Here is a 26,241-nt window from a genome sequence, read left to right on the forward strand (position 1 = left end):
GATGCTATCATCTGTGTGCTAGTTGGCGAGTCTTGTCCACGTATTGACTGGTTGCCATGGAAACGGCTTCCCGCAGGCCGCAAGGTAGCGTGGCTTCACACATTAGTGTCACATGTTTGTTGAAAATGGAGATTTAGTGAACAGACTGAAGTGAAGTGATGAAAACTGGTAGCATCCGTGTTAGATCAGCGTGTCCATTGTCAACGCGTTATATTCCTATAGTTTTAAATGCATCCAGATATAAAGCACTACGCCTCCTCCTTTCATGCAGAGGATGACTGGTTTGTGGAAATAAACACAGTTTAACCACAAAGCACAGATAAGAGAAATTGCTGCTGGAAGTTACCAGGAAGAGATGACAGATTTTCATTTAAGCCGTTGTTATGAACCCAGTATATCAGCTACGAAGAATAGGAAGATGTCACGCAGCGATTTAGCGTTTCAAAAACTAAAGAAGTACGAAGTAAAATATAAAACTAACCGAAATTTGACATCTGTTCTGACAAACAGTGAGTCGGTGGAAGCAAATAGTGAGTCTGATATAGAACAATACAAATCTGTTATACCTGTGTACACCGGCCCAAGAGGCAGACAACAGGATTTGACAACATACTTTGAGGCATCAAAACATTGTCTTCAGAAGGCTGACGAGACTGGCGGTCGAGCATCATTGAAAAACGGTAATGTCACATCATCTGATACACGTCCACGTAACAGAACACTTATTATTGACCTTAAAGTTGATGATGTTGACGTGGTTTATTCAGATGACTCGAAAACTGAGTTGATTACCAATTCTTTTCCAAACGCCTGTCGGGACAGAAATAGTATTTCATGGAAGAAGCAATCTGATGCCGAAAAGGTAACTGCCCAGAAAAATGAGACCCTGTCTCCTCCATTGAAGATATCAGTAAACAACAAACCTAGTGCGTCTGATACATCTGTTTCTATTAACAATTTATGCAGGAATATAGTGCCACATGATAATCCCACAGATTCAGGTGATCATACACATATTAACTCCACCTCAGCAGTTGATAAAACATCTGTCTACACCAAGAACATGAATGAAATTAAAAAAGTTGACTTATACCTAACAGACGAAATGAAAGAAGTGCAGGAACTGTCTCAGTCAGTAGAATATTGTCAAAAGCAAAACAAAAATGAATCATTAAAACAAATAAATTGTGATCTCTTGAGCAACAAAGAGAAGCTATCTGTAGAGCCAGAGACTGTAAGAACTGAAATATTTGAAAGTAACTCTGAGATCACAAGTTATGAAGTCCCTGATATTTCCAGTTCTTTTCATATAGATATTAGAGAATCTTTACACCTGGACTCAGTGGTAACTACAGAGTCTTCTGTTACTGCAGGTGATGGTGTACCACAGAATATAGACGATAAAAATGTCGCTGCTCCGGCATCAAACAGTGTAACAGATGGTCATTTGCATAGTGCAATCTCAGCATTGTGCTCCAAATGTAAAAAAAGTTTTAAAAAACAGTGTAAGACTCAAGCAGATGAGACTTACTGTAATTGCAATAGCAAATCAACACAGACAAATATCAACTTGGACTTTGTACATCACATAAACAATATTCATCTTTCTAACACAACTGCAGAGAAAGATGTGCTATTATCTCCGTATAGTTTATTTGTTTACCATTACTTGCTTCATGGTTATTCAGAAGGTACAAATTCTTCAGTCTTTCTTTTAGTAGATTTGTAGAAGGAATTAATCAACATGATGTAACTCTTGAGAAAAAAAAAAATGGTAATTGCTCATCTATTAGTATAGACTTTTCAGATTATTAAATAGTTATGGTAACTTTAGGATGATATAGGTGAACTGGAGGACAGGTGTAACACAAAGATTATCTCATTTAAGAAATTACATTTCTACGCTATAACATTACAGAATGTTTAGCATGTTTCCCGTCAGCTGTTCAGTATATTTTGATGCAGCTGGCTGTGTCAACATATAAGGTACAGTTAAGACGATTAATACAACACCTTTGTGAATTAATAAAAGTACATATTGGTAGTAGGGCAATCCCAGGTGCTAATATACTTATTAAAACATATATAGTTACTGGAATACTTGTTTACACACATATGTACATGCTTAATTACAATTATATATCAGTTACATACATTTACAGTTTTCAATTACTTATAGCTAGGTGATTGATGATACTTGTCTACTTATTTACATGTTTATAAGTGCATAATTCTAATTGTGTGATTATTACAAGTGATTCTACTGATAAAAACATCTACCTGAAGCAAAATTCTTGAAAGTCACTCTCCATGAATTCATCAACTGAGTAAAATTCTTACTGTTTCATTTAAGTTTCTAAAACTTCTGTGAGCTTGTGTCATTGAGTCAACTGAGCTGTTTTTCTTTTCAGTTGGTTGAAGAATTTAAGGTATGTTTATGGCTACTTCAGATGAGAGAATCTAGAGTACAGTAAATGTATCATGTGGCAATTTTTTGTATTGTGCAAATGAACATTATTTCTTTGTCTGTGTTTTCTTGAGCATAAATTAGACAGCTGTAGATGTAAAGGCTGAAGAATGTCGTTATGTGAAGTGCTCTAAACTGACTTCTTCAAATCTCTCTGGGAGACAGACCCAGAATACATGGAACAGCTTTCTTCTGCCATTGAGGGCTGTAAGCTCACACTCTGGTGCATTTCCCCACAACAGTATTCTACGTTGTTGGTGTGAGTGGAAGAACGCATATTAAGAGTAAAGTAGGGGATTCTTACTGACATTTTGTCTTAATTTATGGAGCAAAAGTAAAACTCTTGCCAGTGTGCTGCTTAAGTAATTTGTGTATCCATCCCATGTCAGTCTTGTATCAGTCACAAGTTGAAGTAATGTCACATTCTTATTCTCAGACCTAATTGCTCTGAGACTGCAATAAAGTTCTTCTGTTTTTGTTTTGAGAATGGATGGATAGCTGGTTGGCCAGATGCCTGTGATTAGTCAACTCGTTTATTTATTTGTTATAATTTTGAATATCTTGATAGTTTTCGCCTTTTGTTAGCATTGTGATGTCTTCAGATTACAGCACATACTCACCTAGTATGTGACTTAAGAAATTATCCGTATACACAATGAAGAGACAGGATCCAAGAGCTGACCCCTGTGATATTCCACATTTCATTTTCAACAACTGTGATGCCTGATTATTTGCATATACTAACTGTAGCCTGTCAGGTAGGTAGGTTATAACTATATTTCATCTTTTATCTCTGATGCTGTAGTGAGATAATTTTATTTATACAGTCTTACGTGACACAAAGTTGAAGGCTTTGTTCAAGTCTATAAGTACTGCACATGTAGTGTGTCTCTTTTCAATATCCTCATATATAATACGTAATAGATTTATGACTGATTTTACTGTTGACAGTTTTGATCTAAAGCTATACTGGTTTGCATTCAGTATTATTTTCAAAATAGTCATATATTTGTTAATGTCTACAGCTTTCTATTATTTCTGATACAATTGGAACAAATGAGTGTGGTCTGTAATTACTGGGGAGGTGTCTTTCTCCTTTCTCAAACATATGGAGCGTAATGGTGATTGTAGGAACTTGAATGATGACAGCTTGTACACTTTATAAAGTATTCGTTTAGTACATTGCAATCTGTGGTAACAGTATTGTCATTTTTGAACTGCTTTATTTCACTTTTAATCACATTTCTTGCTGTAGCTATCATTTACTTCGCACTTGGCTCTCTTAATCTCAGTTTGGTAGACATGTTTGAGTTTTGCATATATTTTCTTAACTTCACCATTTTTAATGGATCCATCTTTGGCTGTATGAACCATTATTCTTATTATATTCAGTCTCTGTCTATAACCCCAACCCCCACCCCCCACAACCCTCCAATGAACCGTGTACCTTGCTGTTGGTAGGGAGATTTTTGTGCCTCAGCGATACAGGCGGCCGTACCATAGGTGCAACCACGATGGAGAGGTATCGGTTCAGAGGTCAGACAGATGCATGGTTCCTGTAGAGGGCAGCAGCCTTTTCAGTAGTTGCAGGGGCAACAGTCTGGATGATTGACTGATCTGGCTTTGTAACATCAACCACAACGGCCTTGCTGTACAGGTACTATGAAAGGCTGAAGCAAGGAGAAACTACAGCCATAATTTTTCCTAAGGGCATGCATCTCTACTGTGTGGTTATAAGATGATGGCATCTTCTTGGCTAAAATATTCCAGAGGTTAAATAGTCCTCCATTTGGATCTCCTGGTGGGGACTACTCAGGACAATGTTGTTATCAGGAGAAACAAAACTGGCAGTCCATGGATCAGAGTGTGGAATGTCATATCCCTTAATCAGGCAGGTAGGTTAGAAAACTTAAAAAGGTTAAAGTTAGGTGTAGTGGGAATTGGTGAAGTTTAGTGGCAGGAGGAATAGGATTTCTGGTCAGGTGAATACAGGGCTATAAATACAATACAAAATAAGGGTAATGCAGGAGTGGCTTTAATAATGAGTAAAACAGGAACATGGGTAAGCTATAATGAACAGTATAGTGAATGCATTATTGAAGCCAAGATGGACACAAAGCCCACACCCACCACAGTTGTACAAGTTTATATGCTAACTAGTTCTGCAGATGAGGAGGAAATTGAGGAAATATATGATGAGACAAAAGAAATTATTCAGGTAGTTAAGGGAGCTGAAAATATAATAGTCATCGTGGACTGAAATTTGATAGTAGGAAAAGGAAGAGAAGGAAAAGTAATAGGTGACTGGGAGAAAGGGATGAAGGAGGAAGCCGCCTGGTGAAATTTTGCACAGAGCATAATATACTCGTAGCTAACAATTGGTTTAAGAATCATGAGAGAAGGTTGTATACATAGAAGAGTCCTGGAGACACTGAAAAGTTTAAGATTGATTATATAACAGTTAGAGATTTTGGAACCAGATTGTAACACATTTTCAGTGGCAGATGTGGACTCTGACCACAATTTATTGGTTATGAACTGCAGATTACAACTGAAGAAACTGCAAAAAAGCAGGAATTTATGGAGATGGTACCTGGATAAACTGAAAGAACCAGAGGCCGTAGACGGTTTCAGATGGAGCATTAGGGAATGATTGACAAGAACAGGGGAAAGGAATAAGGTCGAAGAAGAACGGGTAGCTTTGAGAGATGAAATAGTGAAGGCAGCAGAGGATCAAGTAGGTAAAAAGATGAGGTCTAGTAGAAATCCTTGGGAAACTGAAGAGATATTGAATTTAATTGATGAAAGGAGAAAATATAAAATTCAGTAAATAAAGCAGGCAAAAAGGAATACAAACGTCTCAAAGCTGAGATCGACAGGAAGTGCAAAATGGATAAGCAGGGATGGCTAGAGGACAAATGTAAGGATGTTGAAGCATATATCACTAGAGGTAAGATAGATACTTCCTACAGGAAAATTAAAGAGACCTTTGGAGAAAAATAGAACCTCCAGTGTGAATATCAAGAGATCAGATGTGAAAGCAGTCCTAAGCAAAGAAGGGAAAGCAGAATGGTGGAAGGAGTATATTGAGGGTCTACAGAAAGGAGACGCACTTGAGGGCAATGGTATGGAAATGGAAGAGGACTTACAGGAATATGAAAAGAAAGATATGATACTACGTGAAGAATTTGACAAAGCACTGAAAGGCTTGAGTCAAAAGGAGGCCGGGAGTAGACAACATTCTGTTAGAGCTGCTGGTAGCCTTGGGAGAACCAACCAACACAAAACTCTTCCATCTGGTGAAGAAGATGTATGAGACAGGCGAAATACCCTCAGACTTCGAGAAGAATATAACAACCCCAATTCCAAAGAAAGCAGATGCTGACACAGGTTTGAAAATTACCAAACTAACCGTTTAATAAGCCACGGCTGAAAAATACTAACACCGATCATTTACAGAAGAATGGAAAAACTGGTAGAAGCTGATCTCGGGGAAGATCTGTTTGGATTCTGTGGAAATGCAGGAACATGTGAGGCAATACTGACTGTACGACTTCTCATAGAAGGTAGGTTAAGAAAAGGCGAACCTATGTTTATAGCATTTATCGACTTAGAGAAAGCTTTTGACAATGTTGACTGAAACACTCTCTTTCAAATTAAAAGAGTGGCAGGAGTAAGATACAGAGAGCAAAAGGTTCTCTTTCAAATTAAAAGAGTGGCAGGAGTAAGATACAGAGAGCAAAAGGTTATTTATAATTTGTACAGAAAGCAGATGGTAGTTATAAGAGTAGAGTGGCATGAAAGGGAAGCAGTGGTTGAGAAGGAAGTGAGACAGGGTTGTAGCCTATCTCCAGTGTCATTCAATCTGTATATTGAGCAAGCAGTAAAGGAAACAGAAAATTTTGGAGTAGGAATTAAGCTCCAGGGAGAAGAAATAAAAACTTCGAGGTTTTCCAATGACGTAATTCTGTAAGAAACAGCAAAGGACTTGGAAGAGTAGTTGAATGGAATGGACAGTGTCTTGAAAAGAGGATATAAGACAAACATCAACAAAAGCAAAATGAGGATAATGGAATGTAGTCAAAGTAAATCAGGTGATGCTGAAGAAGAAATGAGACACTTGGAAGTGAAACATGGACAATAAACAGTTTAGGGCAAGAAGAGAATAGAAGCTTTTGAAATGTGGTGCTACAGAAGAATGCTGAAAATTAGATGTGTCGATCACATAACTAATGAGGAGATACTGAATAGAATTGGGGGAGAAGAGAAATTTGTGGTACACTACCTGACTAAAAGAAGGGATCAGTTGGTAGGACACATTTTAGGGCATCAAGGGATCACCAGTTTAGTACTGGAGGGAAACATGGGGAGTAAAAATCATAGAGGGAGACCAAGAAATGAATACAGTAAGCAGATTCAGAGGGATGTAGTTTGCAGTAGTTACTTGAAGATGAAGAGGTTTGCACATAATAGAGTAGCAGGGAGAGTTGCATCAAACCAGTCTTTGGACTGAAGTCCACAACAACAACTGTCTACACTATGTTTTAGTATTTTGTGGTCTGCATTTAGTGTTATTAACATCTTTCTTATAGATGGTGGGACAATTGCTCTTTAATATTCTTTGAACAATGTCTAGAAACAAAGCAGTGCAGTCATCAATAGTTCTCTCAGTGGTCAATTTATAGGACCAGTCCACTGAGTTTAGTTCCTTTATCTTATGTTTGATACTTTTATTTAGTACTCTGTACATTACGAAACTTTTAGTGCATTCAGAGAGTTATTATCTTATTTATAGAAATAGTCTCTCATGATCAAATAGTCCTGATTTTACCACACTGCATTCTGCATAGTCTCTGTTTATTAGTCATTATATTGTCTAAGTATACTTCTAACCTCATGGGTTGTTCATTGATGCAGTAGAGATTAAGTGACTTTATCGTATTTATTAAGTGAAATACATACTTTCTTTCTTCTCTTATGGCTATGTTAATGTCACTGACTGTGGGAAGTTTGTGATGTCTGCATTGTGAAACTAATAGTATTACCATATTGAGTTTATGTATGAATGTTTTTTCATCATTTCATTGTGTATGATAGAGTGATGCAATTATAATTTTTGTGTGTGTAGTACCACTGCTGCTGCTTCTTCAGATATACCTTTTAGATACAGACTATTAACATCTATAACTGAATGCTTTATATGTAGACTGTTTGTATCATAGACTGATACCCAACAATGTGCAATATTTGTTCTGTAATAACTGGTGATCTGTGGGTATCCAGATGGGACATACAGTGTCATAGGTGAACTATTTAACCAATGTTCATTAACACAGGGTATGCAGCAGCTGATTGTTCAATCCAGTATTGTATTTTCATTGAGTTTACCCCTGACTGATTGCACATTGATGTGAAGCAGAATTGTCTCATTTTTAGTACATTGAGGTACATTATCTTCTTTGTATTTTCTAGCTTTTGTTTGGGCCTCTTTACCTGTAACACATCGGGTTTTTTGTGGTGTAGTCCAGCAGTGGTTTATTCTAAAAAATGGGATGTAGAAGCATTGGTTGATGGGCTGTGTTGAAAATAATCATTTTGTTTGTGCTTTTTTTGCTAGCAAATTCTCCCCTAGCCCATTTAGATGTAACCCACGTATTGTATGGAATCCATGGCCTACCCTGTTTACATCCATAATAGACACATTTTTAAAGTGTTTGAATTTTCTCTCATATTTTTGTTTGCTTGATTAATTTCCTGGTTTATGCAGGACGACTGATGTAGATCATATCTGTGTGGAATGTTAAATAGTAGTACATTGGTGTGTGTTAGGAAACTGAGATATTTCTTTAATTCTGAACAGGCAGTATGCATTCTGTTTCTCGTAAATGTCGTGTGAGCCACCAGACAAGACAATAAAATCCATACATATTTACTAACTTCAGCAATCAACACACCTGGCTTGGTGAATCGGATTGCATTCACAGTATTTTTTACATTTATGTGAATAGACAGGCAATGTCCAGGGTTATCACCAAGAACTATAAGATTTTTCTGTTGTTTTGCTTTCTGATAATATTGAAATCATGTGTCATTGTCTTGTAAAACTCGTGGGACATCATGTTGCTTTTATGCTTCTTCATTAATAATCACTGTGTCACTGTTTTTCTGGAGGTAGTTTGATGTACCTTGTTTTTGTGGCTTTATATCACGGAGGACATCATAACTGTTTTTCAGTGGAATATAAGGCACACGCCTGGTTACAGAATTGACCTCAACATTGCGACAAGGAGCAAACCATTTACCAGTATCTGAACAAGATCTGCTTGACTCCCATTTCCACTGCTGAATGTAATTTAAATTATTTTTCACTGAAGAATCCATCTTAGCCCACCAAAAATAAAAATTTGGTTGCATTGGCTACATATCATACCAGTTTTTGCTGTTTTCAAATATTTTTTTACAGTACCTCATGCATTCACTTTCGTGAGTAAGAGTCATGTCTCTATTTTCTTGGCACTTGGTTTCACTAATACACTTAATTATAATTAATTCACTCATTTGATCATGCTTAAGTAACCTTTGTATTACTAGTGATATCTTGTCTATTGAAACTGAGATAACTGTGCCAATGTAGTTCTTTCCATTCAGAGTCAGGGCTAATTTCTTGCCTTTACATTTCATGCAAAACCATATCCTTCATTTTTGGATCAGCACTCACACTTCTATAGTGTAAGTAGACTTGCATTTAAAGCCCATTATTCCTTTACTTACACATTTTTACAGGAGCAAAATTCTGAGTCTGATTTTTCTAGCACACATTCATAATCATACACTTAAGTGCTTGCAACACTTGTAATTTTGTTTTATCAACTTATATAGTTATATAATTGTTTTCTTGATAAAAATGTGCCTCTCTGGTCATTATTCACTAGTGCTCCTTCATTCAGAGCATTCAAATTAATTTGTTCTAGTCTCCTAACCAAGATGCAAAATTTGTGAATTTCTGTGTAAGTTTGTGAGGTTCTGTTAGGTTGGAAGATTTGTTTGTTTTCAGCAATTAGTGGAGAGTGGTAAATGAGGACCTTGCTCTTCACTATTCATGAATTCGTAATTTCATTGCCCTTCTTACATTTCAAAGAGAGAAAAAAAAAAAAAAAAGATGACATTCTTGTCATATTGCTGTCGACAAATATTACATACCTACATGGAGGTTTAATCAGAATTCAAGCTCAAGGACCTTCTACTATTGTTATTCATTTCCTTTTCTCTTCCACTTGCAAGTAGAGTAAGGAAAAAATGACTGCCTGTGTGCTTCCATATGAGCCCTAATTTCTTTTATGTTTGTTTTCCTTATGTGAAATGTGTGATGGTGGCAATAAAATCATTCTGCGGTCAGCTTCAAAATTGCAATAACACACCCAAGCACAACACACTCGCAACTATGGCATTTTTTACTAGGAAAATCAGTATATTCTACCCTCTCTTCCCATTAGAGCTACCAATATGTGATTTTGCTTTGGTTCTCACACTAGAATTTAAATAATCATGTTTTGAAATTGTTTCCTTACTCAGATAATAGTAAATAATACTCAATATATTTATGGAAATATTTTTATAGTGTTTGTGATGTATTAAAAATGAAATTACTATATTATTATCCAGGTCATTTGGTTGGAAGGTACACCACAATTAAGTTTGGTGAGTATAACACGTGTGTGTGTGTGTGTGTGTAAAGTAGGAGTCAGATTTGTCAGTGGTAGAAATGACATTAAGAGGGTTCATCCATGTCAACTGGCCATGTTTACCGTCTTTCATTTTTATAAAACTTGATGTAGAAGTTTGTTGATCCAAATGAAAAGGCATGAAAATTTATAGGGCACAGTTCCTATGCAAATATGGAAGTACTCCCTTTCCTAGACACCCCAGTGGAGATACTGAACTGTTAAAAGTTAATAAAATGTGCTTTGTAGCAATAATATTTAATGTCTTATGCACAGTCTTTCATTTACTTTACTGCATCCAGTATTTTATGTGGTATAGTTTAGCCAAGCAAAACCAATCTGGACACTAGTGCTCTTCCTTTCCACATTACTACAAATGAAACATTAATAAATAGTCTGCAAGGTAGTAAAGTTTGTTACACTTTTTCATAGGTTGAGCCCATACCTTCATGAAAAAAAAAAAAAAAGATCTTTGAGTAAAAGTGACCAGAGTTTGTACCTTTTTGAAAAAGTTGTATCTAACATGTTGACAACAGTTCTCTTATGTTATTATTGACGAGAAATTCAGGTTGTTCATTGACTGTATTCAGTTTTTCCTTGTCTTACTGTTTCTCATTTCATTCAAGGTCTCGGACAATGTTCCAGTCTAATTATTGATCTCATTCAACCCTTTCTTTTCTAGCAGTAGATCTGTTATCAAACATTCTTGCATTTATTAATATTTGTTTTGTTTGTTATTAGTCCAAAGCCATTTGGTAAGAACTTTTTTCTGCCATTATTTGGTTACAGTCACTTCATCAGTTAGGTTTCATAGTAAATAACATAATATTATTTGCTATCTAGCTTTTGTCATTCTAAACCATTGTAGGTACTGGAAACATGAACAGTTCAATTTTTCATTCATTCGTCATGTTCTGTAGGTCCCATCAAGAAGGATCCTGATCCTGCAGTTAGCTTCCTGGATAAAAGTTTAATGGAACAAGTCAATATAACACAATATTTGATTAACAGCCATCACACTGTGTATAATGCATATTGTACAGCTGTAAGAAACTTATCAAAAAATTATCAACCTGTTACACTTGAAAATACAATGCAGGTTAGTGGATCAAAATGTTCTTTACATAAAATAAAATGGATCATAGGCTTTTATTTAGTGTTTTTTAGTACTAGAGAAGTGTAAAAATGATATTTAAAATCATCTGTCCATTCTACTGGGTAGTTATAACTAAAGTGCAGATACTCAGATCCATTGTGGGCTGTAATTAAAACATGGCAGTGAAACTTGATAGATATTCTAATGCGTTAATGTGGAACTGATTTATACAATTTTGGCCACCAGATGCAAATCTGGCACTGTGAGCACAAGAAAGACGTGTAGAAATGTTTCCATATGTAATGGATTGGGAGTGGGATGTGGGAAGAAAAGGTCAAACAAGTGGGAAAGGCATTATGTTGTTTTATAATTAATCAGCACTTAAACACAGGTTGTTCAATATGAGCACTGGAGACATTGACAAGATGCTGTATAGCACCAGATTTGCATCTAGTGACCAATTTCTTTCAAGCATAAATCAGTCTGTGATAATGCATTGGCATATCTACCAAGTTTTTTGCCAAACAATAATTACAGTCTGCACTAGATCTCCTTGAGTATATCCACTTTAATTATAACCATCTGGTATTATTATATTTTTTGCTGGCAAGTGAAATTAGAGTAGTCAGTTAACTGAATGTAGAACTCACTGTTCTGTAATTGAACCAATTTATTCATCTGGAGAAGAATGGCAGCAAGGCATGCATGGTAAAATAGTTTTATTTGGTTCCAGAATGAGATTTTCACTCTGCAGCGGAGTGTGCGCTGATATGAAACTTCCTGGCAGATTAAAACAGTGTGTCCGACCGAGACTCGAACTTGGGACCTTTGCCTTTCGCGGGCAAGTGCTCTACCATCTGAGCTACCGAAGCGCGACTCACGCCCGGTACTCACAGCTTTACTTCTGCCAGTATCTCGTCTCCTACCTTCCAAACTTTACAGAAGCTCTCCTGGGAGAAGTAAAGCTGTGAGTACTGGGCGTGAGTCGTGCTTCGGTAGCTCAGATGGTAGAGCACTTGCCCGCGAAAGGCAAAGGTCCCGAGTTCGAGTCTCGGTCGGGCACACAGTTTTAATCTGCCAGGAAGTTTCAGTTTTATTTGGTTATTAAAATACGGGAAAGTGATGGAAGGACTATAAGCTGTGATTGACATGATGGTTTCAAACATGGTGTGATTCATACAAACACAATACAAGACAGAAAAATAAACTTGTTGTAGACTTGTCCCCTTGTTTAGGTTTAAGAGTGGGTTCTGTACTGTGGTGCAAAGATTATCAAAAAGCTACCCTCACATGTGAAGAAAGAACTGCACGTACCTTATTAGACATTCATACTGAAAATTAACCGTCTGTAAACTCAAGGACTGAAGAATACTATTAACTGTATGAGAAGTAGAAATATTAATTGTAAACATATCTCCATAAAATGGGGAGGCCTGCCCTATTGAGGTTTGATATTTAACTCCTAGAATTGTAACTGGGAAAGAGCACAGAGCTTCTCATATTGACATATGTTTTGCACAAGTCAGATAAGGCCACACTGAATAGTCTATGTAGAGCTATCTCATATTTATGCCATGATGAGGCAAGAGAATTAAAAACATAATCAGAATGTCTCTTATACAGGTTGTGTACTGGTCTTCTTCCAGTGAAATTGTAGAGAAGGCGCCTAATTTTTACCAGTGTAACCAGCTCTCTGCCCTCCCCCCCCCCCCCCCCCACCAAAGAATTGTCAAGTGCATCTGATGGCTGATAATAGTGCAAGATATGCCCTTGGGCTCTGCTGCCGAGGCATCTTCCAGTGTACCCCACACAGGGGATCTACCTTCACCATAGGGCGTGTGGCTGGTGGTAATGTGTTTTCACTCGAGGCAGAGGGTCAATGCGGAGGCTTGCCTTGCCTGTTCACCCTGTGACTGGACACATAGCTGCTCCTTCAGCAGGGTTTGAGCAGGCACACAGAGGGAGGGGTTCGCTAGTTATCAGAAGCTCCAATCCTAGGCACGTTATGCAGCCCCATATGGAAATAGCGTCCAGGGTCAGAAAGGAAACCAATGTGCACTCAGTATGTCTACCAGTGGGCCTCAGCTGAGATATGGAAGAGGCCCTGCTGCAGCCATCAAGCGTGCGTGGTGCCGTCATTCGCAAGTTGTGGCTCCCGTCACCAGCATCAACATCTGTCACTTGGGTCTAAGGCCATCCTCAGTTCATATGAGTGGCTAGCAAAGATGATGAAGACTGCTGACCTCAATCACACAGTACAGGAAGATCTCACAATTTGCAACATAGTTCTCAGAATTGATATAGATCCTTTGGTTTGGAGCCAAGCAAGGGTCATCTCAACCAATGGCTCTGTCAATTCTTTGATAGTCTTGGCTGCAAATTCCTGGACATGTGTTTTGGGGCAGAGAATTGTTTGGCTCCCTTTGATAGGTCAGGAGGGCACTACACAAAGGTGGCAGCTATTTGGTTAGTAGAATACTTGTTGAGTTCACATGATTTTTTTTTTTTTAAGGCTAGGCGGTAGTTTGTGGTCTCTAATGAATGCTTGGCAATACATATGCAGAGAGGGAAATCAGACCTCATGTAAATAAAGGCACTTTGACTATCAAATTTTAATAATAAATTACTGAAGTATTTATAGTGAACTACTTGGATTTATTGCCCTCCAGGAAAGTTGTCACCCTCAAGCTATTCTCGGAATCAAGACCTGGCTACAACCCAAAGACTAAAGCTCCAAACTATTTAGCAAGGCGTAGAATGTATACCAAAAAGAAAGGTTAGGTGCTATTGGAGGGAGAATGTTCACTGCAGTCGACAAAAATATTTAGTGTATCCAGGTTGAAACTGAGTATGACCTAGTAATAGGTGTAGGTGAACTCACATTAATCATCAGATGTTTTTATTGAATACCTGATTCTGCCATGAGAGTTTTAGAATCATTCAAAATTAGTCTTAGCTCAGTAGTGCAGAAACACCCAGATCATGCCATGTTAGTTGGAGGTGACTTTAACCTACCAAGTGTAGACTGGAACATCTTTGGATTCATTGCAGGTGCTACAGACAGGCAGTCTTGTAAAGTACTTTTGAACATGTATTCTGAAAACTGTCATGAGCAGCTAGTTTGACAGGCCACATGCTATGGAAATGTTTTAGATCTTGTAGTTAGAAGCATGCCTGATCTTATAGAGGTTGTTAGTGTAAAGACAGGGGTTAGTGATCATGATGTCATCATAGTGATGATGGTTACTAAAGTTCATAAATCCATCAAATACCGAGCGAGGTGGCGCAGTGGTTAGACACTGGACTCGCATTCGGAAGGACGACGGTTCAATCCCGCGTCCGGCCATCCTGATTTAGGTTTTCCGTGATTTCCCTAAATCACTCCAGGCAAATGCCGGGATGGTTCCTCTGAAAGGGCACGGCCGACTTCCTTCCCCATCCTTCCCTAATCCGATGAGACCGATGACCACGCTGTCTGGTCTCCTTCCCCAAACCAACCAACCAACCATCAAATAAGCTAGGAGCATATTTTTGGTAAAAAGAGTGGATAAGCAGTTGTTAGCATCCCACTTAGACAGTGAATGGGCATCATTTAGTTCCTATGTAATGGGCATAGAGGAATTATGGGAAAAGTTTAAAGGGATTATAAATTGTGCTTTGGAGAAGTAGGTGCTGAGAATTAGATTAATGATGGAAAAGACTCATCTTGGTTTAATCACAGAACTCGGAAAATGCCAAGGAAGCAGAGACTGTTGCACTCTCAATTCAAAAGAGAATATGCAAATGACAACAGCCAAAAGTTAACAGAAATTCATGCATCTGTGAAAAGATCAACGAGAACAGCATACAACAACCACCACTATCATATCTTAGCAAAAGATCTTTCCAAGAACTCAAGAAAATCCTGGTCGTATGTAAAATCACTAAGTGGGTCGAACACTTCTATCCAGTCACTCATTGACCAGTCTGGTGTGGCAATAGAAGACAGCAAAATAAAAGCTGGAGTTTTAAATTCCACACTTAAGATATCATTCATGCAGGAGGATCATATTGATGTTTGAGCACCAAGAAGACTCCTGTATCAAGGGCTTAGTAATAGGCATCCCTCATGTAGGGAAGCAACTGAAAAGAGTTGAAAGCAAATAAATTTGCCAGGTCTGGTTAGAAACCCACTTCAGTTTTCAAGAGAATATGGCATTGGCCCCTTACTTACGTTGCATTTATCATGAATCATTTGCTCAGTTCAAAATCTCAAGTGATTGGAGAAAAGTGCAGGTGATTCCATATATATAATAAGGGTAAAAGAAAAGACCCATGAAATTACACACCGATATTCTTAACATTAGTTTGCTCCATAACTCTTGAATATATTCTCAGTCTGAATATAATAAATGTCCTTGAGAGAGAAAATCTTATGTCCACAAGTCAGCATGGATTTAGAAAGCATCACTCATGTGAAACTCTGCTTGCCGTTTTCTCACACAATACCCTGTGACCCATGGATGAAGGGACACAGGCAGATTCCGTATTTCTAGATTTCCTGAAAGTTTTTGATGTGATGCCAACTGAAGACTGTTAACAAATGTGCAAGAATATGAAATAGGTTCTCAGATATGTGAGCAGCTTAAAAACTTTTTAAATAACAGACACCAGTACATTACCCTTGATGGTGGGGTGGTGGACAGGGTGAGCAGAGTCTGCGGCTGTTGTTTGTTGACATTGCTGTGGTAGACAGGAAGGTATCATCTTTGAGTGACTGTAGGAGGGTACAAGATAACTTAAACAAAATTTCTAGCTGATGTTATGAATGACAGCTTGCTCTGATTGGCAATATGAAGTGAAATAACCATGTAAGGACAGTAGTAGGGAAGGTGAATACTCAACTTCAGCTTGTTGGGAGAATTTTAAGGAAGCATGATTCATCCGTAAAGGAAATTGCATATAGAACCCTAGTGTGAGCCATTCTTGAGTACCGGTAGAGTGTTTCGCATCCTCACCTGGTCAGATTAAAGAAAGAAATCAATGCATTTCAAAGCGGGCTACTAGGTTTGTTACCAGTGTGTTCAGTCAACATTCAAGTGTTGCAAAGATGCTTTGTGAACTGAAATGAGAATCCCTGGGGAGAAGACAGTGTTCTTTTCATGAAATACTACGAAAAATTTAGAGAACTGGCATTTGAAATTGATTGCAGACTGCTTCTAGTGCTGCCAACGTACATCCGTGTAAGGACCATGAAGATAAGAGAAATTAGGGCTTGTACTGAAACATATAGACAGTTGTGTTTTCCTTTCTCTATTTGTGAGTGGAACAGGAAAGGAAATGATTAGTAGTGGTACAGGGTATCCTCTGCCATGCACTATGTGGCAGCTTGTAGAGTATGTATGTAGATGTAGATGCAGTGCAACTGCAGCTGAAATGTCACATGACTTATACAGCTACACCTGGCATAATTTTTCAAGAACTGCTCGGGTATGTTACAGACAAGAATATCCTTAAATTACAGTATAGTAAAGCTATCCTTAACTCAGTGTTGGCATGGTACACCATATTTTCCTACTGGAGACTGTAAGCCCTTTCCTCCTCCTGAGATGTGAACTGTACCCAGCCAGCTGTATGTGACCTACACTTTAATATGGGCTCCAAAACACAGTGCAACTTGGCATTTTTCATGTTAAAAATCATTTCCAGAGGTGAAAGAAGTACAGAAAAAAAAAATCCATACCAACAGTTGAAGGACTGAACCCCAGAGCTCTGGATTTGTAATCCGACACTTATCTAGTCTGCCACTGCACGACATTAAATCAAATGCCTGATTGTGGAAGGTGACAGGCATTCCACTCATAGTGCAGAAATATTTAGGAACACTGAGTTTAAGTCAGTGAAGATCGCCAAAGTGAAAATGTGAAAACTAGTGCCAGTATGACCTGTTAACATAAAGGGGTGAAATTTTAACGTGAGAGTAAGACTGAAAGAGACATAATGATAGGTCTCTGAGAAATGGATTTGGCATACCATGACATGTTCTTTTATGGCACTTATGTATATTTGGAAATAGTGGATAAAAGAGGGTTACACACAAAAAGCACATTTAGTGGGCCATACAATGTGACCATAGGAAGAAATTATTGTCATCTTGTCTACATGGCCATTACAGACACTGCATCTTTTTTCATGGTGTTGGTTTGATGGTGGAGCATTGCAAAGATGTGTGAAACTATTTGTGGTGACAGTTTGTTTGATAGCATTTGGTTAAGTCAGACTGCTGGGTTGCAGGCCATTATGTTATCTCCCATTGTCCAGAAACCACTAATTCCTCACACTGCAATGGGCATGTGAATACTGTCATTAGTGTACTGAGTGGCATTCATATACATGTTAGATGCTAATATGATAACTTGCTATCTGGCATCCTGGCGTAATAGACAGATGCCAAGTGGGATAGTGTGGGTGGCCACTGGATAACCATGAGATATTGTCTACCATCTATTGAGGGACATATGAATGGTAACTGCTGCATCATGTAGATTTTAAACCTCAATAAACTGACTCTTTCAGGCAATCCTGCATGTCACACTGTAGTTATGAAGTGCCTGATCAGATGTGGTGATGAGTCTATAAGCCTACTTTCAAATAATGAAGAGTTTCATTACTTTGATAAGCTGCGTGTCTGACAGTTCACCAGTTGAACATATTTTAGGTATTTTCATGGAGTTGGCTGCATCCCAAATATCCATAAGACTTTCAATTATTTTTTGTATACTCCAATGAAAGTCTGTTTAATTACAGCTGTATTTTGTTTTGTTTTATTTTAATGTGTATCTCGTGTAAGTAGAATTTATTTCAAGACAACATTGTCTGATTGTCAGCTATCTGTTAGGCATGCTTCAAACATCGCCTGCTGTAGGTACTATAGAGTCATCATGTCAATAGAGGCAACCATAATGCATCTGCAATACAGTTTGATTTTTCGATCAAACACCCTCTACTCTCTGCACCGAAATGAAAGTATTCATTATTTAAAAACTTGAATGTGATTTGGACAGTGACAACTCATCACAAAACTGATTCTGCTTTATTTTCACTTACTTTTTACCCATTAGTACAGTTGTGCAAAATAATACCGAGAGATGCAGTAGAAATAAAAAAAAAAAAAAAAAAAAGAACTAAATTAGCCAAACTTTTAAGTATGTTTAATTCATAAAATCAAGTCCACCTGACAACATAAGCTGCTCTGGAATATAATTTGCTTAGGCATGATGGCACTGATAATAAGAATTGCAAATGATATATCGTCGCCAGGCAATGAAAACCTCGTGACTCAAATTGGTCAAATTTTACAGGAGAAACAAAAAACTAATTATAGAAATCACATGAGGACCTGATTAGTCAAATGTAGTGGTTTCTGCTACACAATATGGATCCGGTCATTGGTACATAAGACTTTATTATGCACTTCAAATTGTCTGCCGGTTTTTGGAGTTACGAGGTTTTCACTGTGTTTTTTTTTTTTTTTTTTTTTTTTTTTTTTTTTTTTTTTTTTTTTAAGTGATGGAAATAAGAGGCATGTAACGAGTGCACGGTTACGAATTGAAATGAATTTTTTTTTTTTTAAATTTACTTAAATTTTGTATTATTTGTGTATTATGAAACGTCTGTAACGATACATTGTTGCAGATATAAAGTGAAATGAATAATTTCACTTTGATCAAAATATTGGAATCTGGATGTTAATAAATTACAGTGTTTAAAAGACATAGAAACAATGTTGTTAGCTTTAATTAACCTTTTCTTACCGTAAACATTTGTGCAGTTTATTAACATTTATTATTGTTACTATTGCTGCTACACTGACAGTCATAGGTGGCTGTAAACAATTTTATTTTCGGCTGCATTTTTTTAGACAGACATGTTCTCTCACTACAAATGTGAGGCAGTGTGTCATAAAATGAATGCACATCCTTTGGAAGGACTAGCTTTAGTTGTTGCAAATGCGTAAACTTTTCTGCGCTGATCTTTAGTGGTGAACTGTAGAGAGGGGGCACTGTAAATGAGCTGGGTATGTTTGACATCCTTCTTCGAAGTGGTTCCCATGTATTGCTGAATTTCAATTTATATTCCATTTTTCCGGAGGGATCATACTTGAGACACCGGATATCAGTCACTGTTGGCTCCCCAATTTTGGATCCTGCCCGAATAGACGAATACACCGAGAGATTATCATAGGACTTGCAAAACGTGTGGTCCAAATAATTGACAACATAAGGTCTAGGACTTTGTCTTGCGGTAGCACAAACTTCTACATAGCCAGCAGGAGTATAAATGTGTCTGTTTTTTAACTTCCTTGCTATGGTGGAGTGCATAGAATCACACTCCATTTGAGTGTGACCTTTCTCCAGAAATGTTTGTACTATTGTGATGCCTTTCTGATTGGCGTGATAATCCAGTGCATTACTCATGACTGAGTTTTGATTCTGGTATGTGCATCCGTCACTATAGAAAATAGCTTCTGAATCATTTTGGACGTACGTTTCTATAAAATTCATGAGTATACTGGCAAATTCCGAAGCTGTTAGTCCACCTTCACTCTCGTGCCAAAGGTAACAATAACCATTGTTACTTTTTAAATCATAGATGGTAAAGTTGTGGACCTTCAGTTTGCTTTTATAGTACAGTGCAGATGCTTTTAGTCTGGGAGAAAGGAGAAGTGCTTGAAGGTCCATTGTAAACACTCTAGCTGATCCTAATTTATCACTATTTTTCACTTCCCTTGCCTCAGTTTTTCGGGCCATATGCAAAGAGTATTCATTGTCTGAGAGATTGCCTGTCTGGTGAGAACAAGAAAGATCGCACTGGTCCTTTTTAGGCGAAAAGAAGTTAAGATTATTTTCATCGAATACCTCGCAGAACTGTTTGTAAGCAGCTGGGATTTGTCCTCTTTTCTTGCAAAATTGTATATATTCCCTATGTAGTTCTGATTTACTCTGCCAGTTAGGTTCCAAGTAGAGTTTTGTGGAAGAACGACGGCAATAATGCGATTCCAGTTTCGGCAACTCTGCAAAAAAATCTGATGCTGATTGTCGTCCACCTGAAACTTTCGTTGGTCTCTCCTACATTTGAGGCTCTTCTGCAAGCGTTCTTCCTGATGCACTAGATGCCCATGTTCTGACACTCCATTCGCCTAAGCACAATGTATTCAGAAACATAGTCTTGCAGACAGTTTTTCTCTGTCCTTCTATTACAAAATTGTAATATAGTGTGTTAGGACGGTGAGATTTATTAGATTCTGAATTATTTCTGCGTCTTTTAACTGGAACATAGCAGACATGGCTTCTAACAAAAAATTTTCTTTCATCCCAAGACATATCCTGCCAGAAACGATTAAATATTAGCTGTCTCTGCTCTTCTGTAATATCCTTGCAATTCCTGTTCTGATTTAAGGAAGAATGTTTACAAGTACATCGTGGTTTCATTTCCCTCCTACTCCTGCTCATTGTTAGTCTCTTTTTTGCCAAACTCATCTTTTTGCATTCCTAAATAATCCTGTCCCCTCATACGTTTTTCTTTCTGCAAACTTTGAAGTGATTGATTGCTTTTCCTTTTACGGTGCTGCTTAGTACTTTTTAGTCCCACATCAACTTCGTCATCGTCGTCTTCCGTGCTGTTGTTACTGCTATGGTCATTTTTGTTTTTATCTGGATCGTACGCATCACTATTGCCACTGGAGATATCATCCTCGCTGCTGTGTTCGAAAGGACTTTCAAACTCAGAAGTGGAATTCGCCTCTGTATTGGCTTCTTTTTCCGCATTATCTGTAGTGTAAACCATAACGTCATCAATAACATTTAAATAATTTAATCACCTCAACTTCCAAACAAGGATCTTACTTCCAGTTACAACAATATAAACTACGGTTTACCTTCATTTTGTAGGTCTACCCTTTCTTTTGGTGCAGGACAAGGAGAAACCTGACTAGAATCTTCTTCCGGTGATTTTATACGATATGATCTGTTGTCGGCTTATTTCACAAGGTGAAGAGTGAATTTACTCTTTTTACCCATAGCTGAAAACAAAGTAGTTACTGTAGAATGTATAGGATTCTGTTCAGTTCTAAAATTAGAACCTCGTATGTACCAAGTGCAGTCTGCTTTACGCGCGATGAAAAACTCGTAAGTCAACATTGTATTTAACGAGGTCATTATTAATTCTGTATATTAAAATACAATACATAAATACCTAGAAATACTAACACGTACCTGTAGCAATAAAGCAGTGTTGGGTCTGTCAGTCAAAAAAGTTACTATCACATCAAAAAACGTTTTAATCTCGGAGTATGTGTTCGCCCTGAACACTAAAAATGGCGATTATCGGAGATGCGAGGTTTACAGCACAAACTACATATCGCTGGAGATGTGAGTTTTTCATTATTGCCGCTAGATGGCAACACAGTTCAACTCGAAGAAGGAAGGTTTCAACAGCCTATGTGGCATAATTTTCTACATTTGGTAATGCAGTTATGTGGATTTCATTGTCAGATGGAGTTACGAGGTTTTCATTGCCTAGCGACGATATACACCATGTAGAGAAGACATTGAGTCGCATTTTGGCACAACAAAAAGACTGCTGTAAATTTGAACTTTTGGCTAAAAGGCCATATTTTCATGTAGGAAACACATTCACACAAGCACAACTCACACATGTGACCGCTGTCTCTAGCCTCTGAGGCCAGATTGTGTACTCAACTGCCTATAGCAACTGCTCCTGATAGGATAAACAGTCTGTGAATGTTGGGGGTAAGGAGGCAGCTGGAGTGGGTAGGGGAGGGATAGCAGTCAAGGAGTGGGAAAAGGTGTACTGCTGCTTGTAGGGCATGCAGGAACATGATGGAGACAGCATAGGGTTTGCTAGGTTCAGTTGGGAGTTTAGAATGAGGGGCAGGGGAGAGGAGCAGAAAAGGAGAGAGGTAGAGGAGGAAAAAAAGACTAGTGGGTGCATTGGTGGAATAGACGGCTGTATAGCACTGGAGTGGGAGCAGGGAAGGGGATAGGTAGGTGAAGGACAGGTACTAGTAAAGATTGAGGCCCAGAGGTTACAGGAACATAGGATATATTGCAGTGAGAGATCCTTGCTGTGCAATTTGGAAAAGCTGGTGTTGGTAGTAAAAATCTAGATGATGCAGGCTGTGAAGCAGTCAGTAAAGTGAAGCACGTTGTTTTGGGCAGCATGTTGAGCAGTTGGGTGGTCCAGCTGTCACTTGGCCACAGTTTGTCAGTTACCATTCATGCGGATAGAATAGCTTGTTGGTTGTCATGCCCATGCAGAAAGCAGCTCAGTGGTTCCAGCTTAGTTTGTAGATCACATGACTGCCTCACAGGTAGCCCTGCATTTGATCACGTAGGTAATGCCTTTGACAGGACTGGAGTAGGTGGCGGTGGGAGGATGCACGAGACAGGTCTGGCATCCAGGTCTATTGTAGGGATATAAGCCATAAGGCAAGGGTTGATAGCAAGGAGAGGTTAGGGATGGATAAGGATATTTCATAGGTTTAGTGAGTGGCAGAATACTACTGTGGGAGGGGTGGGAAGGATAGTGAGTAGGATATTCCTAATTTCAGGATATAATGAAAGATAGTCCAAACCCTGGTGGAGAATGTGATTCCATTGCTCCAGTACTGTGTGATACTGAGTCACAAGGGGAGTGCTCCTTTGTGGCTGGATGATTGGAATGTGGAAGGTGTTAGGTGACTGGAGATACAAGGCATGGGAGATCTGTTTCTGTACAAGGTTGGGATTGTAATTTTGGTCTTTGAAGGCCTCAGTGAGACTCTTTCTATACATATTTAGAGAGGGACTGCTTGTCACTACGGGTGCAATGGCCATGGGTGCCCATCAAATCTCTCATCAGCACCTAGCAGCCCTATCCTGTCCCCACCATGTCAGTGCTCTCAATGCTCACTCCTACAAGCAGCGTACACCTTCCCACACCCCTACCCTGCTGTCACTCCCCCTCGCCGCCCCAGCCTCCTCCTTACCCCCACCACCCACAGACTGCTTCACTCATCACACACTATTGCTGTACATAGTCTAGCCTTGGTGGCCAGAGACAGTGGGCACGTGTGTTGTGTAGTTGTATATATGTGTGTGTGTTTTCTATTTTGGAAGAAGACCTTTTGGCTGAAAGATCAGATGCATAGCAGTCTTTTTGTTGTGCGTGTCTGTGACTTAGCATCTCCTCTATATAGTGAGCAGCAATCTACCCATTTCATAATATTGTCGTTATTTCATTCTGGAGTTTCCAATGTTTAAATGATATGCACTGGTATGGTACTCTTTAAGTAGAACCCAAGATTAACATTTGCAAGTGCACATACATCTCGGTCTGTAGCAAAGTACAATTTTTCATATGTAGTATGTGAATGATGCATTTCCTACCAGCAGCTCTTAGACTAGAGTTCTCCACCTCTGTAGTATAGAGATCACTGGTGGTGGTGCGTTGTTGATAAGTATGAAGGCAAAGTAATTGAAATTATGAGCAGGTAAATCCTCTTAGGAGGCTACTTTGTATGATCAGTGTACCATGCCATAGCATTATGATTGCCTACATTTCGTTGTCTGTCAGCTGCCCATAATTTCCTCCAGTAGTAGGTTGTATAAATCAGTGATGGGTTGGTCCTTTTAATGTGCTACTTATTTCCACATACAACCTTCACCATTCTTTTATTCATGTATTTATTCTGCTCACTTCCAGTTGAGATATCTGAAGTCTCTTTACATCCTCATGATAGATTCAAACTGTAAAATCCTCACAACTTGCACTTTTCTTTCTGAGGAAATATTAAATTTTTGGAAACTGACAATAATTCTGCAGAGCCCAAGAAGAAATGGGGACATTATGGTGGAAATTTGTAAATCTGTGTAGAACTTAAAAAATTTACAGATTTTTGCTGGTGCTTGAAAATCAAAGCATTTATTGAAAACACAGTGTATTGTTACCAATTAATTATGAGGTATACTAAATCCTAAACTTTGCTATTTACTTTTGTGTGAATAAAAGTATAATGCTAAAGGAACTGACTGTTAATGTTAATGGTTCACACATCAGTTAAAATATTTGTTCTGTCTACTGTGTTGTGTAACACTAACAGCACTATTTAAGTAATTGTATTTGTTTAATTTTCAGTTTATAAAGCACAGCAAGAAGAAGAAAAGGAAAAAAATGGCTTCTCCATGAAGTGAAACTCATTTTTTACTGTGTATATTTGTTGACGTCAGTATTGACATTTTTTGTAACCTAATGGCAATATTAAAAATGTATCCATACAAGTAATCTATAAAATATTCATTAATTATGGTCTGAGCCACAGGGTGTTACCTACAACAGTTGTCAGCCAGGGACTTTAAAAATATTGTCTGTCCATAAAGCAGCTCATGTCTTTTTGCTAATCAGAATTCAAATGCATTGCAAACTTGAACTATAAAATTTGTGGTTTATAACATAGAGAGGAGAATTTTTAAAAATTTTTTAGGCATGTTTATCAAGTGAACAGCTTTCAGGAGGTCTTTTTATGATGTGTGTGTTGATTTCTGTGTGACTTACTTAATACCTTGACAGTACTAATTGAGCAAAAAGAAGTTAAAGATGTAAAGAGTTGGTAAGAAAAGAAATAATAAAGCTAGCTTTATTATTTAGCGCCACTTATTTTTTCTTAAATGATGTACTTAGGGAAAGATATTCATCTGATCAATCTGAGTTTTGACAGTTCAAGCATTAATATACTAAAGCACATGCTGACAAAGTTTGAAAAACAGCTTAAACTTTTAATTTCATTCTTAATTATGGTGCGATACTTGTGTGCTAGGCACAGGCGCGTGGTGATGTTGTGCTGCTAGCAGTGACGTGGGGTAAGTCCCAGCACATTCACGCACCTTTGTATCTCTCAAATGATACAGTGCTTGTTTCAGCACACTGGTCTTGAATGTATTAATCAGCTACTTTGACAAGGCCATGACTTCCTAATATCATGCCCTGAAATAAGATCCATTTTGTCTGAGATTTTTCCCAACACTCGTAGAATAGCTTTTTGTTGCCCCAAGTTCTGCAACATCCTTGTCAGACCCTGTGCTCCTACTGCACTCATCTCCCTACCCTATGGCTCCTACGGTTGTGGCCATCCTCGCTGCAAGACTTTCCCTATGCAGCCTCCTACCACCACCTATATCAGCCCTGTAATTCCAAAACACTATCAAAGGGAGAGCCACCTATGAAACGACACATGTCGTATACCAGCTGTTATGTAAACACTCTTTCAGTCTTTTACTTCAGCATGACTACCATCCAGTTATCAGTCAGGATGAATGGGCATAGACAGAAGATGTACACTGGCAACATACAATATTATGTTGTAGAGCATGCCTGTTTCACCACACACACCAGTTGGATTCTTCCCCTAGATATCAATTTCTCAGAACTTCGCAGGTGGGATCTAGCACTACTGCAGGTATTTGATTTTGGTGTTAATTTACATTAATTCCTTCTATCTCACCATTTCTTCACAGTAACTTACTCCTTTCTTCACTCCATTTTACTTTTCTACATCTTTCATTTTCTGATCCATCCTTTTTTGCTATCCCCCTCACAAATTTATTACATACAATACACATAGCTTTTCACTCTTATTAACTAATGCACAAGTTTTAGTAGTAATCTCTGTCTTGCATACTTCCCTAACTTTCAGCTGCAAGCTCTCAGGTTTTCAAATCTTGTCTTTCCATCTCATCCCATCCAATAAGTCTCTCCTGAGCCAGGGTTCAGGATGACTTTTATGAACTGTACCCATTTTCCTAAATCTAGTCCTTTTCTTCTCCCCTCTTCCTTCCCCTTCAACTCTTCTGCTGGAAGAAGGAGCTACTGGCTCTGAAAGCATGCATAAGTTAAACCTTTTTGTGTGTGAGTGTTCTCCT

General features: G+C 38.2%; 1 protein-coding gene across 1 annotated transcript; it reads left to right on the forward strand.

The window, feature by feature from the left end:
• The first annotated feature begins 90 nt into the window (after window positions 1–90).
• Window positions 91–24,970, forward strand: LOC126260318 (uncharacterized). The gene is made up of 3 exons (XM_049957646.1): window positions 91–1,691; window positions 11,109–11,287; window positions 24,461–24,970. Exons 1-3 carry the CDS (start codon window positions 356–358, stop codon window positions 24,509–24,511), a joined length of 1,566 nt encoding a protein of 521 aa, XP_049813603.1. The 5' UTR covers window positions 91–355; the 3' UTR covers window positions 24,512–24,970.
• The last annotated feature ends 1,271 nt before the right edge of the window (window positions 24,971–26,241 follow it).

This window comes from Schistocerca nitens, chromosome 1 (assembly GCF_023898315.1).
Source record: "Schistocerca nitens isolate TAMUIC-IGC-003100 chromosome 1, iqSchNite1.1, whole genome shotgun sequence".
NCBI classification, from domain to species: domain Eukaryota; kingdom Metazoa; phylum Arthropoda; class Insecta; order Orthoptera; family Acrididae; genus Schistocerca; species Schistocerca nitens.